Source organism: Borostomias antarcticus (genome assembly GCF_949987555.1).
Source record: "Borostomias antarcticus genome assembly, chromosome: 23".
NCBI lineage: Eukaryota > Metazoa > Chordata > Actinopteri > Stomiiformes > Stomiidae > Borostomias > Borostomias antarcticus.
The window spans coordinates 2,932,249-2,949,479 of NC_140256.1; the positions used below are offsets into that span (position 1 = coordinate 2,932,249).

Genomic DNA, 17,231 nt, shown 5'->3' on the forward strand with positions numbered 1-17,231 from the left:
ACAGGGCAATTCAAGGTGCTTTACATGAGACATTAAAAGCATTAAAACAAAAAGCAAGACATTATAGACATTTAAAACAAAAGGCAGGACACATTAAAAGCATTAAAACAAAAAGCAAGTCATTATAGACATTTAAACAAAAAGCAGGACAAATAGAATACAGGAATAAAAGTTACAGTGCAGTATACTGATAAACATAGCTCCTCTTAGAAAGCAGTGGCAAAAAGAAAAGTCTTCAAGCTTGTTTTAAAAGGGAGGTTCCTGGGTTATTCTGAGCGGAGGGTGTTGCTCTGACTCCAGCCAATCATGCTTCTTGAACCGTCGAAACAACAGCAAAGCAAAAGTTCCTTTGAAACTGTAGCTAGCAGCCTAGCACTAGGCAGTAGACTAGCTAACTGGCTAGCTAGCCAGACAGGTTGAACGGTAACTAATCTTGGAGGGGGAGCGAAAGTAAGACATGAGTTCGTTTGAAAGATAACGATAGTCGGTTAGCTAGGTAGGTAGGTATGTAGTTGGTCTGTAGGTTAGTTGTGCTATTGTGTCACTGTTTGGTAGCTAGCGTCTCTAAAGATAGCTAGTAGATGCTAAGTTATACTGGCTGGGCATCTAGATACGAGCTGACCTGTTAGCTAGCTTAGCATTTAGCCAGCTGTTATGGCTACGAGAGAGTTACGACAGTATCGGCGTCCCCCAGCGAGTGTGAAGCAGGAGCAGGACGATGACTCGGACGTGGAGGAATCCCATCTGGGATTGAAGAAGTCTGATGGATCACAGATCATCCACAGTGGTCACTTCATGGTGTCTTCTCCGCATATTGAACACCCACCCAAGAAAGGCTACGACTTTGACACAGTCAACAAACAGACCTGTCAAACGTATCATTTTGGGAAAACAAGCACATCCCACCTCTCCATAGACGCGTCCCTGACCAAGCTGTTCGAGTGTATGACCCTTGCATACAGGTAAAGTGAGGATAGCCAGGGCTACCTAGCCGGCTAGCTGTGGGATTGTCTTCATGTTTCATTTAGCTAGTAGCCAGCTAGCTAGGAAAAAGGTTTTGTCTTTCATAGCTGGCCAATTCACTGCCCTTTCCCCATTTAACTCAACTTTAACTGGTCAGCTACAAAGAAATGGTTCCCATCCGATCAAAGATCTGTTGGTAGGCAGCTAACGTTAGCCAGCTAGTTTACGTTAATTTAGTTTATAAAGCATGTCTGCACTTCCACTGATTTAGGCGTGTTGTGCTCTAAAAGTAATGGCTTATTTGCACCTGGGTTCATAAGCTATTCTCAGGGCACCGTGTCCTAGTGCATATTCACTGTACGTCACTATTCTGATAGGTTTGCGGAATGTAGACCTGTCTAATGAGATAAGGGGTTCCGTTTTCTCACCCAGTTACACGCTCAAAGTGTGTGTTTGAGAGTGTGGTGGTGGTGAGGGGGGTTATGGGTGTAGCTGGCTGTCACGAGTTTCAACTTTCCGACATTTGCTGAATGCATTGAAAGTCGAAGACGACCCACTAGAACAGGGCTATCCTGTCCAGCTGCCTTCTTCATGTTTCGCATGGCTCGCCTTGTGCTGTGAGATGGTGCAAAGCCAGCTGCTAAACCGAGTGAAGTTCCATCTTACATTGTGGGAAGTTCTTAACTGGAAGCAACTCTTGGGTGAAGTTCTATTTTTAGAATAGAAAATGTACACACAACCCTCTCTCATTGTCCCTAAACTAACCCAATAGTATATTGACCATGGCACTCACTTAAATGCAATGACACAGCACAAAAAAAATCTTCCACCACCAGTGCCATCACTCCCAGCAGAGCATGGCTTTGCTGTTGGGTTGGGCCTGTGGGGGGCCCTAACTAGTGTCCTTAAATGCACCTGACATCACCGAGGGAGAGGTTACAGTCTGGCACACCCTCACAGGGATCATCCAGGCAGAGGCTATGCTTAGGATATTGCGCCAAGTAGATATTTTCACCAGATTGTGACCTCACGTCAAAGCTGTCATCAGAACTCTGACTGAACGCATTTGTTCAAAGTTTTCAATTTCCCTAAATCCCCAGGAGATGAGAGCTGTATTCTATGGGTATGCTGACTAATATCTTGTGAATCCTTGTCTCTCTCCCCACTGCCTCTCTTGTGTTGTGTAGTTTCCAATATCCGTGGTGGCCTACTTATTCAAATAGTCACTTTGTCTGTGATGCATGTTTTATATCAGTCGTTTCAGAGCGTGAAAGTCTGCTGTCAGGACAGCTATGTCCATTTAAGTTGAGCTCTCTGCCTTTTGTCTGACCAGGGGTCAAGTGCACCGTTGTTGTATGATGACTGCATCAACCACTAACTCGTCATATCAGCCTCCCCCACTGTATCTACATACAGGGGGAGGGTGAACATGTTCCTCCCATTAGAGCTGGTCGTTAAAAAGGTTTGTGTTCTTTCTCTCTTTTCAGCGGCAAGTTAGTATCTCCCAAATGGAAGAATTTCAAAGGCCTGAAGCTGCTGTGGAGAGACAAGATTCGTCTCAACAATGCTATCTGGAGGGCCTGGTATATGCAATGTAAGGTGTATATGCAATGTAAGGACTTCCATACCTAGTCAGCGTTACTACGAGTTCGATCAGAACCCTGAAAAACAATGAAACATCTGGTGAGATCAGATGTGAGTCTGAGCATGTGAGTAACGTGGATGGCGTTCTCGTCTCCTAACGGTAGATCTTGATTTTCTTGAATTACAGATGTGGAAAAAAGGGAGAACCCTGTCTGTCATTTTGTCACTCCTCTCGATGGGAGTATTGACATGGAGGACCATCGTCCTGCAGAGGTAAGATTATGATATGTATTATTATTCTATTATTATATATTATTATATTATATTACTGAGAGGTATGAGCAACACTACCATGCTGCTGCTGCTCTCTAGTAACCTTCTTCTCTGTAATCATTTTTTCTTGTGAACCTTTATATCTGTCACCCAAATAAAGAATGAATCTGTAATCGGTGTGCGGCTTCCATCCTATTCTAAAATATGACAGTTCATTTACCCAGCACCCGTTGATGTGCGTATTGTATAGAATTCTTCAAACGTTTATATCTCCCTCTCATGTCCCTTTTTCATTGCCCGCCATATGTTTTCCTCATGTGTGTTCTACACCTGGTAAATGTTAAATGGACTGCACTTATATAGCGCTTTTATCCAAAGCGCGTTACAATGAAGGCCTGTCATCTCTCATCCATCTCACCCATTCACACACACATTCACACACCAATGGCGGCAGCTGCCATGCAAGGTGCTAGCCTGCTCATTGGGAGCAATTTGGGGTTCAGTGTCTTGCCCAAGGACACTTCGACATGTGGACAGGAGGAGGCGGGGTTCGAACCGCCGACCCTACGAACATCGGACGACCCGCTCTACCACTGAGCCACAGCCGCCCACCTACCTCCCATCTCTCTCCTTTCTCTCTGTGTCCTTCCTCTCTTCCTCCTTGTACTCAACAATCACTCATGCTCTGTGAACCTCTCCCCTTCGTACGCCTCTCTTCCCATAGGTAATAGCCACAGAGGGGAAATATTGGAAAAGAAGAATTGAAATAGTCATAAGAGAGTATCACAAATGGAGGACATATTTCAAGAAAAGGGTATTGTTGTTTTCAGTTTTCAATATTGTGATATTCTTTCTTTGTTTCTTATATAATTAACTTCTCACAGGACTCTCTGTTAACATGTGACATTCTGATCCCCAATGTTGCTCGTAAGATAACTGGCCTTAAAAACAATTTAGTTTACTTGAAGTTGTCAGTCTCTTCAATTGAGGGATGATGGCAACCGTTTGATATCTCCGGCTCTTCTTAGAACAGGTGCCAGTGTGTGGATGGTTAATTATCGTGTATATAATTGACTTGCTTTTTGTCACAGTTACAGAAGCATAAGGATGATGATCTCTCAAGTCTTCTCAAGGTATGCACAACTAATGACGCTATATCAATTAATGGTTAGCAAGCAATGACTGTTTACAAATGTAACGCTTGCATTGATGCATTTGCTGCACCTTCAGGACATGTATAATAATGTTCTGTTTTGTGTGTTTTCTCATGCATTGTTGGCGATGTATTTTGCTGCGGCCCCTTCCTATTGTGCACACACAAACTGAAGCTTCATATTTGTGTGGAGGCAGCTTCTCTCACAGACTAACATATCATATGTAACCAAATAGGTTTTTAATTGGAGGGTGGAAATTGTAGTTGAAGTGTACTCCAACAAACTAGATCATGTTGGGTCCGATATTTGATTAGTTGTCCCTCACCCAATTAAATAGAGGGGGTGGGGGGGTATACATTCGTTTCCTGTACATTAGTGTGTGGTGTACATTAGTGTGTGAGTGAATGTGTCCGTTACACATGAACCTGAGCCCACCACCGGGGGTGCTCACCACAATTCATTTTTCCCATTGTCAAGTACAGTACATTTTAAAGCAGAGATTGATTGTATCTACAGTACTGTAAGCTTACTATAGCACATATATAACAAGCAATATGGTGTGGTATGTTGCAAAGCATCGTCTTCCACCAACCACCAGGGACACCATTGTCCACATAGCATTTTAAAAATTCAGAGCTTTGTATACAGGCAGGGATGCATTATAATAAGTTCAGGATAACTTGCCACAAGCGCTATAAAAGTCTCTCCATTTTCTCAGCTGAAGCTTTCACAGGGGAAACAAGAGTTTGTTATTACACACATACATTACATTAGTCATTTAGAAGACGCTTTTATCCAAAGAGACTAACAATAATTGCATTTAACGTAGGAAAAGCCAATGTACTACTGCTTGCCAGAACTCACAAGTGCATCTTCTTTCTAAAACAAGTGACTAAGAGCATAATCTAGTGCTGAAGGCAAAGTGCAAGAATAGCAATCTAAAGTACAGTGCAATACAATACAATAGAATAAAATACAATAAGTGCTTAGGAGGGAGGATTGTTGTAGTACTTCTTGAAGAGATGAGCGACTCTGCTGTCCTGACATCACTGGGCAGTTCATTCCACCACTGCGGGGCCAGGACAGAGAAGAGCCGTGACCGTGTCGATCGACCGCAGGGGCCTCGGAGTGACGGGGCAACCAGTCACCCCGAGATACCAGAGCGTAGCGGTCTACCTTCTCCCGATTGGCCAACGGAACACGAAATTCGCCTTGAATTTGCTACTACTCAAAATAAGGCTAGCTAGATTCTGTAGGCCGAGAGGAATCCAATGATGTCCACCTCTTGACATTTGGTTGATTTTACTGACCACTAGATCGACAAGACGACCAATTACATTCAACGACCGTCAATGATGTCCGACATGCATCATGGGTGGGGGATGACAGCTTCACAGTGTGCTCATTTAACTTTAACGTTTTTTTTTTTTTTATGTTGCATTGAGTTAATGCTGTGTTGAGTTGAGTTAATGCTGTGTTGAGTTTGCGCTGCATGCTGGTGTTACTAACAGCCTGGCTTGTTGCATTTTGAACACTCCCAAGGGGCCCGAGGAGCAGTTCTCCCTGTTTGGGGAGGTCTTTCCAGACACCCTCCGTGTCTCCCTCTGTCAGGACGAGGAGCTGGCCGGGCGGCGCGTGGCGCGGAAGAGCCGCGACTCGCCCGTCCCCATGGAGATGGACCCGCTCTTTGACATGGACGTGCTGATGTCCGAGTTTTCGGACACTCTCTTCTCCACACTGGCCTCACACCAACCCATAGCCTGGCCCAACCCCCGGGAGATCGGTGAGGACCGGTCATCACGCTCAACGCTCTCGTGTCATACACTACTACAAGCACCCAGATATGACCGACGATTTGTCCGACGTAAAAAAATACCCACACTGCTTTTCTTTCTTCCCCTAACGATACCACCTGTGTTCCGTAGCTCATGCAGGGAACGCCGACATGATCCAGCCAGGCCTCATCCCGTTACAGCCCAACCTGGACTTCATGGACTCCTTTGAGCCATTACAAGGTCAGAAACTACAAAACGGTATCACTCCCACTGTCTTAAAAGAACTCCGGAGCACCACGTAACTCTCATACCGTTACTCTTAATGCAGCCGGTGGGCATAACACTTCTACGGTCGTGTGTCCGAGCTAATCTCCTACTAACATAGAGACTTTCTTCCAGACTTATTTCACAGTCTCCGTCAGCCAGTCTTCCCTTCCGCTTCCCCCACTGCCCAACCTGTCACTCCTCCACCCAGCAGCAGCTCTCAAACCCAGGTAAACACCCCCCCAGCCCCAGGCCTCAGTCCCTAACACACACGCCTCACCCCCCACACACCCCTCCCGCCTTAATGTCCGCATGTCGCTACTCCGCCATTTTTTGTTTCTTAACTGACAACCAGAGTGTGGTCTCTTCTCGTGACCTCGCAGGCCCAGCTCCTCTCCTCCATGCACCTCTCGGCTGATCTGGTCTCCTCCCCCGGGCCGCTGCCCATCACGTCCGCCATGGCCGGTCAGTCCAGCGCGGCGGACGCAGGCCCCGTCTACGTGCAGCACTACATGACCCTGTTCTCCGGGCAGGCGGCCGGCAACGCCCCGACGGGAGTCTCGCATCTGTCTCGGTCGTCGTCCCCTCCCCCGCCGCCGTGCCAGGGCCAGGCGGCGGCCGCAGCGGCCACCCCGCCCCCGCCGGACGGCGCCCCGGCCGACGGCGACGCCTCCCCGCCGTCTGTCATCACGCACACGGCCTCCTCCGTCGTCACGGCCAGCGACGACGCGACCACGTTCAGCCGAGGCTCGGAGTACGGCTCCCTCGCCAGCCGGGCTCCGCCTCCGTCGCCGCCCCTCCACACCCTGGCCCCCTCGACCACTCACCCCCCCCGGCACCCCCAGACCTTCGCCCTGCCCAAACCCATCCATCCCTCCAACTCCGGCAAAAAGACACGGCACGTGCAGAGAATCGTCCCCGCCAACACGGTCTCCTCACACCTCATCTTAACAGGTGAGCCGTTTTACCTCTGCATAAGTAGGATATATGAGCTGTTGTTATGTTTCTGAATGTTTACGAATGAATTAATTGTTTTCTGTGGACTGTGTGGTATTCTTCACTGGCTACTTTCAGTTCTATCAGAGAAGCCATTCTAAATTCCTACCATAGGGTGGTGCTAATGGCTCTCTTATTCTGTCTGTTCTTTCCATGGTTATTCAAAACGCTGAGTTGTAATGAAAAACTCAATCCAGTTCCTAGTATGTGTGCTTAGACTAAAGACAGCCTGACCTGTGAGGGTCAGTATTCCAGCTCTGTAGCTCAGACTAGAGACAGCCTGACCTGTGAGGGTCAGTATTTCAGCTCAGACTAGAGACAGCCTGACCTGTGAGGGTCAGTATTCCAGCTCTGTAGCTCAGACTAGAGACAGCCTGACCTGTGAGGGCCGGTATTCCAGCTCTGTAGCTCAGACTAGAGACAGCCTGACCTGTGAGGGCCGGTATTCCAGCTCTGTAGCTCAGACTAGAGACAGCCTGACCTGTGAGGGCCGGTATTCCAGCTCTGTAGCTCAGACTAGAGACAGCCTGACCTGTGAGGGCCGGTATTCCAGCTCTGTAGCTCAGACTAGAGACAGCCTGACCTGTGAGGGCCGGTATTCCAGCTCTGTAGCTGCGGTTTGTTCCCCCTCAGCCCCGTTCCCCGGCCACCCCAACGCCGTGATTGTCACCCCGACCCCTCTGAACGCTGACGTGGTCCCCACCACCGGCATGGTCATCGCTGCTTCATCCGGCCTCGGAGGGGTAGGTGTCCGGCCGCCCTAAAACCCACACTCGCACTCTTAACCCGACTCGAGTTTGATTTAGGATCTGTTTTATTTTGTCATCCGTTTTTATTTGTACCCTTCCCTCTCTCTCTCAGGCTCCTGGGTTTCACATACTGCCTCAGACACACAAGTCCCCTCAGCTCATAGTCCCTAAAGAAGAGACCTATTCTTCCAGCCGCAAGACACAGGCACCCTCTGCAAGTGCCGGTAGGATGTTTTACTATTATTTAATACAGCCTTTGGAACATCATTTGGAACACCGAAAGCTCTAAGATAGAACATGTCAAATCTGGTACTTGTGTAAATCAAAATGAGAAGCGTTCCAACTTGTCTCGTTTTGGCTATTGTATGTGAAGCTGGTTCACTTTTCAAACCTCAAGTATACCCTTGAGTTAGGGCTGCTCGATTAATCGGATTTTAATCTAGATTAAGATCTGGGCTGTCAACGATCATTAAAACAAAATAATCGCCATAAAACGATTTTGCACAAATCAAGTGCACCCTACACTGCAGAGCTATACTGTCTCCCATGGGAGAAATGTATCTAATCCAAAGAACATTGTTAAAAAGAAAAGCAAGTCAACATTTAATAAATTAATAGTTATCAAAGTCAATGTATAATTTGATATGTTAAGAAAATGTTAAAACTTTTGATTAAAAAAAAAAAAATAATTAAATGAATAATCGTGTAAAATAATCGTGATCTCAATATCCAATCAAAATAATCGTGATTATGATTTTTGCCATAATCGAGGAGCCCTACCTTGAGTATGACTCATGTTGATAGCATTAGTACATGACTTCTCCTGCTGTGAACTTGTAGCTGCCCCCGGTGTCTCGTGTTGACGAGCGTCAGCCTGCCTCTGTTTCAGCGCGTGATAGGAGGGCCTCAGGTCAGGGGTCACCGTGTGGGTCAGAGCAGGTCCCCAGTCCCCAGTCTCCGCTCAACTGCGTCGCTGCCCTCTCCAAGAATGAATCTAACCAGGTGTGTGCGTGCGGGTGGGTGGGTGGGTGTGTGTGTGTGTGTGGGTGGGGGGGTGTGTGTGTGTGTGTGGGAGTGTGGGTGTATGTTTGGGGTGTGTGTGTGTGTGTGTGTGTGTGTGTCTGCATGCCCGCCTGTGTGTCTATGTTTATGTGCGCAAGACTCATCACAATCTCATCGTGTTAATGTCTTGTGCACTCCGAAGAGCCGGAGGGTGACCCACATCTCGGCTGAACAAAAGAGGCGCTTCAATATCAACATCGGCTTCAAAACGCTGTGCAACATGGTTCCCACACTCAAGGCCCAGTCGAACGTAAATCCAAACGTCTAATTCTCTATTCTCAGTCCTTCGGTACTCTACAGTGAATTTCCAGAGGACTTTTCTAACACCTCTACCTTGAAACGTGTGTTTCCAGATCAGCAATGCAGCCACGCTGCAGAAGACGGTGGAGTACATCGGGAAGCTCCAGCAGGACAGACAGCAGATGCAGGAGGAAGCCAAGAGGCTACGGGAGGAGATCGAGGAACTCAACACTTCCATAAAGTACTTCAGTAAATTAGGCTGTAGTGTTATCTCTCTCGCCTCCCCCGTAAGGAGACGGGCGTACCAAACTATACCAGTCAGCAGAAATGTTTTATTTATTTACGATTTTATCCGTACAGGGACAGTACATACTAATCAACAGCACACATTAAAAACATGACTATAAATGTCAGTATTATCTTAAATTATTATCGTCATTTTCAACTGTTGTCCCTGGGCATGGTGTTAATGCCATGATGATAGGAAGTGATACCGTATCGGTCCGTCTGACCCCTGTGACCCCGTCTGTCTGTCGCCCCCTGTGACGCAGCTCGTGCCAGGAGCAGCTGCCCGCCACGGGGGTGCCCATAACACGCCACCGCTTCGACCACATGAGGGAGAAGTTTGACGAGTACGTGAAGTGCCGCACTCTGCAGAACTGGAAGTTCTGGATCGTATCCTTCTGGGCTCCGCGAGTGGGTTATGACACGCCCAACAGCGTGCGCACTGAGAGCTTTTAAATCAGGACGTAGATTAGGGGCGGTTTAGGGTCGCGACTGTCAGTTCCTGCGCCAAAACTGAAATTACTTTTTTGTTATTTGTTATCAATGAATCAAACAATTTACTAAACAAAAAGGGCAGTTATTAAAGGATTGAAACTTTTTATTAGGACAAAATTAGCCTTTACAGTGTGTGTAGTGGTGGCCGCACAGTCAAATGATTTTCTAATTCCATTTTCCCTTGTAAATACATAACGTAAAAACAACAGACGTGTTTAACATGTTTGTCATTTTCTTTTGAATCAGATAGTTTTATTAAACACTGCTGATTGTTTTATTAAACGCCGCAGTTGGATCTTTATTAGCTTTCAGGTGGCTCACCAGGATGGATGTTTGGACAGGTGTAGATGTGTAACTGCTAGATGTGTCCTTCCGCCGGCAGTAAGTCCCCCTCTCGGTCATCGACCAACTTCTGAACACACTTGAGATGTTTGGCCGTTTGGTGATGTTCAGAGTGCTCCGTTCCCTGTACTGTGTGTTAGCTCTTGACTTGCCATTCCCAGTTCAGCATCATCATCAAGCCCCTGTTCGAGTCGTTCAACGGGACAGTGTCCACCACCAGCAAAGGGGAGCTGTGTGAGACCACCCTCCAGTGGCTGGACCGTCACTGCTCCCTGCCGGTTCTGAGGCCCAGTGAGTACAAACACACACTAGCCATGTTTCCATCCACACGCTTTATGCAAATTAAGTTATATCGAATTAAAAATGCCTTATGGAAACAGTAAAATTCGATTAAAAGTCATGAAAATCGACAAAAAGTTTGTACTGTCGATCTCATCGGATTTTCTCTTGTTCGATAAAAGTATTTTGTGATAAATGCTTTATCCGATTTAAAGCTCTAGATGGAAACGCACGTTCACCGGCTTTATTCGCATTCATATTTTTAGCGATCCTCACACAATTCGATTGACAAGTGGATGGAAACATGGCTACTGTCTGTCTGCCCCTTCAGCCCCAAGGTTCATCTCTCCATACATCTGTCCAGCGACTCAATGACAAGAGCCATGTTTCCATCCACACGTTTTATGGAAATTAAGTTATATTGAATTAAAAATGCCTTATGGAAACAGTAAAATTCGATTAAAAGTCATGAAAATCGACAAAAAGTTTGTACTGTCGATCTAGTCGGATTTTCTCGTGTTCAATAAAAGGTCATCATGCACGGATCTTTATCCGATTTAAAGCTCTTAGATGGAAACGCACCGGTTCACCGGCTTTATTCGCATTCATATGTTTTGCGATCTTCACATAATTCGATTGACAAGTGGATGGAAACATGGCTATAGGTGCCTCTTTTTTCTGCCACAAAACCTTTTGTTTTACTACTATTATGAGTCCAAAATGATGAAAGTGAATTTCAGGTGGTGACCACACCCTCCTGCATAAACTACTATTATGAGTAAAATAAGTCACTTATCAGTGTGCTTTTTTCCTTCTGACATCAGAAGCATTATGACAAATACACTTGGAACTGATTATTTTTACCCCCCTCTCCAGTTTTGACTGTTTATACCTAGGATGTTACACATCTGGGAATTATTCCACCACCCTCAATTTGTTACATGAAAGTTTTCCTTCTCTTGAATCATGGTTCAATTCTTAGTCTTGCTTCCTCTAGCGCTTAGTCATTTCTCCCTCCTCAGTTCTTAAGAACTGCTTTGGCACCTCTGTCTTTCAACGTGAAGAGTGGATGTGATGATGATGATGATAGGAGTCTGTGGCTTTGATGTCACAGATGTCTTATCACTGGAGACTTGAGCAGCTCGCTCTCTGTTTACTATACTAATGGCAGTAGGACCTTGAGGCTGCAGACTCTGTCGTCTTGCCGTTAGTAGCTCTGCCGATGTCTAGTTCTTTGTATTTTATGTCGTATACAGCACAGTTGTGAAACTACAGTAGCAAATGCTGGTAGTGTATTTAAGGCGGTGGTTGGAGGTAATCGGTTTCTTCATTTTGCTTCACAGTGGTCCTGAGCACGCTTCGACAGCTCAGTACAAGCACATCCATTCTCACTGAGCCGGCGCTGCTTCCTGAGGAAGCCACCCAGGCCGTCACGAACCCCCACAAGCGCTCTGGAGAGTCCTAACGTCCACGGTCAGGTCAGCTGCGGAGGGGGGAGGGGTCGCTGGTGGTTCCCCGCTCACCTCAGGTTGAAAACGTCAAATTACGCTATGGAGAAGCACCAGCAACAATATAACCCATGACTAGTTTTTCCTTCAAAATAATCCAAATAGGTCTTTCTCCCTGTCCACATCTATCACACAGATGAAAAAATCTCTGTCCTGGTGTACTATTCTGGTACACTGATTTGGAGTTGTCCACAAAAATACATATACTATCATGAAAATCATATTTTGAATCCCAGTGATATCATTGTTACCGGTTACTCTAACCAGAAAAACTGCATAGGAGGTTGGCACTCCCAGTCTGCTGTTAAGGCTCTTTTTTGCCACAAATTATGTTTGAATGAGTGTTATCATGATGTATTTTTGTTCGTTTTTTATTTTCTATGCGGGGTGTACAGCAAAAAAAACATATGGGACTATCTTAAAAAGGGAAAACTCTTGAGTGAGTTGTTTGTTTTTGTTCTGCCTATGTTTGATGCACGTGGACAGTGAGATTGCCATCAAAAGGGGGAGAAACCAACAAATGGATTATTGTTGACAAGTGTTGACTTGACTGGCCCTCTACTTCTAGCACTGTGGAATTCCTCAGCAGTTCCTACTTGGCAGTCCTGGTGCTCTAAAGCCTGTCCACCGTTGTCTTCCGCCCAGGTAGAAGGAGCACAGCTATCTCAGGCCTTTGATGCTGTTACGCCTTCTTTGTATGTGCTGGACTATTAAAAGGATAGCGGAAGACTTGAATGGGGTTCAGGGAGGACAAGGGGTCCTGTCAGCAGGACAGTCTCCCATAGTATGGACAGATGAAGCATTATGGACACCAAACCTCTACCTGTCACTCGGTGTAAATGTGGCAATAAATAGATCCTATGTATTACAGGGGCTTTATTGAATGTACAATGTCCAGTCGCTCTGTCTTGTCTTGTTCGCTCAGGGATGCACTGGTGAGAGGCGTTATGCTTTCCCGTATAACCAAAACGAACAAAATACCGAAACGATGTTTTCAAGGGAAGACAAGTGAGCTGTACGCATTTGATATGTATAATGCTGTTTTCTGTTTTTCATAATTAAGTCACAGTTTAAGTGTAAATGTGTGCTAATGACAGGGTTGTGATACCATTTCAAGATATTTTTCTGTTTCTGGTCGTCTTAGTGGCCTTGGGTCTTTTAATTTGTCACAAAGCTTATGTAAGTTAAAACAGGTCATAAGCCATACATGGGTATAGAAAATTCTTATTTCCCTCGGATTCACAGTCACACACCTAAAACTCAAAAGGTTTTGATTAAGCGCTCTGTTTAACTAAAAAAGATCGGACAAACAGTTTATATATCTCTCTTTCACAATTAGTCATGGATCAGTCAGGCATGGCAAAAGAACACACCCATGAATGGATTCTGGTCTGGTAAGTTTATGTTTCTCATCATGAGCTCAGCAGGATTGTTTTGGTTTATATTTGTTGTTTTACATCTACGTCAGGCACCTGCTGACATCCTTTGGTATTTGTGGTTCAACACTCCTCAGGCAGTCGTTCATCTAGTTGATTGCTTGTTGTCTTTATTTTGTAGGCTTATTTATTTCATGTATGCACAACAACTGAGTTTACTTTGAATTATAACAAAATAAGCACCATTTCTAGGTGGATGTGTTTTTATTTTATAAATATATGTATTCTTTCTTTGAAGGTTTTCTGAGATTCCCGGTTCAGAATCAGAATGAGATTTATTGGCCAAGTATGTTAACACACAAGGAGTTTGGTTCTGGATGTTTGGGACTATCAAGCAATACAGACAATATACAGACAATGTACACATTATTTACAGACAATACACAATATACAACAATACACAATATACAAGCAATATACTTTATTGATTATTTGAAAGACATACAATAAAAAATAAAGTGCAAGGGTGAATAAAATGATGATGCCTGAGTATTGTACAATACAGTATTTGTAGATGTAAAGACACTTCCTGCGTCTGGTAGTTTTGGTATATAGGGCTCTCTAGCGCCCTCTGGAGGGGAGGAGTTGTAAGGTGTCCAGAGTGTGAGGTATCAGATTTGCGTGTTTATGAGTCTGGTGATGGAGGGTTTTAAGACAGGAGGGAGACGGCTCAAGGAGGGCCTTTGCATTTGTTGATCAATGTGATCATCTTATATTACTGGACAAGTGGTGCAAGTAAACCCTATAGCCAGGAACACAATCACCATTACTTTTCAAAGAACAGAGCCCCACTGTTATTACAATGTTGCCCATATTCCGCTTTATTGTTTTCCGTCAAGAATCCGGACAAGATCTGTTTTATTTTGTTTAATTTTGTTAAATTGGTAGTTATATCTTTTGATGAATTTTGCTGTCACTGTGGAAACATTTTAAGTCTTGGTCTATCCACACTGGCTAGGATTTGGTTAAACCTGCATTGAGTTTAGCCCTCTTTCCAATCGATGAGCAATTACAATTCAATAATGTTTTGGGGTTATTTCCCCATGATTTTGTAAATGACAAGCAGCTAGCAAGTAATGATTTCCCTCTGTTGCAGTGTACGGTTGACTGAATCCCAGCGAGTCTATGTTGTTCCTCCTGATTGAGTTGTAAATATTTGTAATTCTTGTCCGACAAAATAAAACATTTTCCTACGTTCCTACTCCTATTTTTTATGAGAAAGCCATACTATTTAACCATATATGCTTTCTGTTCTGTTTGGTTCTGAATTGCGTGTGGTGACAGTATATCCCATACATTTTTGAGACATTTGTTCTAAGTAAAAATGTTTTAATGTGATCTTTCCAAACATGTCAAACATTATTAACAATAGATGAGTGCATCAAAAGATAGAGTAGTTGCATAGATAAACATACATTAATTGACAAATACACATAAACACCAAATAAATAATCAATGCATGAACTGTTTATCTCAATTTTCCAACCACTCTTTAAAGAGTGTTAGTAGATACCTCAAAAACATTAGGATTTCAGAGATGTCGGTTCTATCAAACGGAGGAAGTGGTTTTATTTTTTCATGACAGTCTTGCACCCTGTTCTTCATATCTTTGATGTGTTGATTGATGTTGTTGATTTTAACCAACAGGCTTTCCGGCACTTTTAGTTTGAGTATTTCATTGATGTAACTATGGAACGCAGAGAGCTGTTGGCAGGAGTGGTTGCCGCGCTGACCCGGGTTCTGAAGCCAGCCCAGGTCGTAGGTCAGGTCCGTAGACACATCACTGGGTAGAACACCGGTTTTGTTCTGGTTTAATGTGAGAGGTCATAAGGGGAGTTAGTCATTATCAACTATTTCATAAAGCAAACCTCCACAATGATGATCAGTGAAAAGTGTCAATATTATCAATATTTTTGATTGAGTGAGAGCCAGTAACTCCACAGCAAAACTATCCCTTTGACATTCAGATCAGACATGGATTGACTATACTGACACAAAGGCTACTGACATCAGAAGGTGAACTTACCAAGTCATTCAGTGCCTCAACCAATTGTTTCAGCAAAGTTGTTTTAGTTGTTACCGGGGAGCCACTTGCAGGCCACGTGTTACTTGTGATGTACAGGGATAGGATAATCACTGTGGAGAGAGGATACAAGTTAATTACTGTATCACGCCAACACGGCCCATAACAAACAGTGAACAACCAACTAGTCACACTTGGCATTGTCATATTATGTACCATGATATGTGCATAAAAGGCTATAGAAGGATAAACGAAGTGGGCTAGGCATCATGGTCAAAACATCTAAAAATGAAATAACCCACACATATTTCTTCCTCACTTTATCAATGTTAGATAGTTAACCATTGGCTATTGAAAGTCAAGCACAGGACGTTTCTAAATATTCGGATAGGGGTTAAGAACCTAAATCTGTCTAGCCTCGGGCCTATGACCACCCAGTCTTTGATCCACCCTAGACAGACACTCAAACTATGTTATCTGTATTGACTGATCACACAGTGTTGCGCAATTTTTTTCTGAAGCAGACTGTTATCGGCATTGACTGATCAGACAGTGTTGAACAATTCAAAGCAGTGAAATTCTTTCTTCCCTGAGAGTATCTGGTTACAAAAGTGGAGTTCGGCGCTTACCAGCAAGGAGATCCATGTCAAGAGTAATAGCGGAGTGTATCAGCTCAGCTTGATGTTCAGTGATGGGATACTCTCTACCCGTCCATCCACACTGCTAATAAATCTTTCTTGAGATTACGATCAAGTGTACTAAGCAACATTCTTTCCTAAATGAGTAAGAATGACGAGTTATAGATCTTTCAATGGGTTTCTGAGAAAAATGGCCCGGTTTTTTACCTTTATTTCCCAAGGGGAACCCACTGAGACCAAGGTTTTCAGTGGTGCACTGGTTACAAAGCCAACCAATACAAGAATATCACATGAATGACAGGAAGAGGACATGAGGACAGCCAACAGGCAGGACCTAGTAACAAGGGGGGGGGGGGGGGGGGGACAGATACTGCACTTAAATGACCACACATCACCAATGTGCTATTTTGCATATTTAGCCCTATTTGTGGTCTGCCTGCCATGAACCTGAAACATAGAGACCATCATTTCACTGATCGTTCCAGTATTAAACTAGCTGCTGTTTCTATGCAGGCTCTCACTGGGCTACAGTGGACGTCAATGGGGCATACGTAAATGCGTTGGTAAAACTATTATAAATGTGCTTTTCTGAGACAGGAGGAACAGGGTGTAATCTTACCAGTCTCAGTATGCTCTCCTGTGAGTGAATCCAAATATTTGTAGGTGTTTAGCATGAATGACTAATACATAGCATTTGAATTTTGGCGGTGTGCTCTGTCCGGGGGGGCCCCCTGCCTTCCACCGGCGTGGAAAGCGCGTTAGCAGGGGGAGGCAATCTAGGTGTTCCCCCCCTCTTGGCCCAGACAGCCAGGGGGAACGGCATCTAGCCCCCTGCCTCAATGACGATCAGAGTGGGCCGCGATCGGGAAGACGCTCGGAGGTAACTCAGCCCACTAAGACCGTCAAAGAGTGCCACAGGAGGACTGCTGTACATTATAGTCCCTGGTCCCCACGGGCCGACGCTTCGTGGGTTCCGCGGGAGATACAGCCTAGTGTCTCTGCGTCCATGGCGCCCGGAGGGACCGCTGGATGGCCATTCGGAGACGTAGCGGCCCACGTTCGCCACGGAAAGCCACAGAGACCAGCTAGCGGCTACTCTGGCATCCACTAGCCGACGCTAGTGGAATTCCTGACAGACTACCCCGGACAGAGAGCAACGATGACA

At 45.0% G+C, this 17,231-nt stretch overlaps 1 protein-coding gene across 2 annotated transcripts; it reads left to right on the forward strand.

Moving 5' to 3' along the window:
- The first annotated feature begins 479 nt into the window (after positions 1-479).
- Positions 480-14,575, forward strand: mlxip (MLX interacting protein). 2 transcript variants are annotated; one of them, XM_084456928.1, is made up of 17 exons: positions 480-962; positions 2,451-2,557; positions 2,735-2,820; positions 3,545-3,634; positions 3,912-3,953; positions 5,517-5,757; positions 5,900-5,989; positions 6,149-6,243; positions 6,397-6,967; positions 7,643-7,752; positions 7,871-7,982; positions 8,648-8,760; positions 8,963-9,070; positions 9,174-9,301; positions 9,612-9,735; positions 10,344-10,473; positions 11,805-14,575. In XM_084456928.1, exons 1-17 carry the CDS (start codon positions 655-657, stop codon positions 11,924-11,926), a joined length of 2,577 nt encoding a protein of 858 aa, XP_084313054.1. In that variant the 5' UTR covers positions 480-654; the 3' UTR covers positions 11,927-14,575. The 2 variants fall into 2 exon arrangements, with proteins under 2 accessions (XP_084313054.1, XP_084313055.1); XM_084456929.1 differs by having other exon boundaries at positions 3,918-3,953.
- Positions 14,576-17,231: the final 2,656 nt, after the last annotated feature.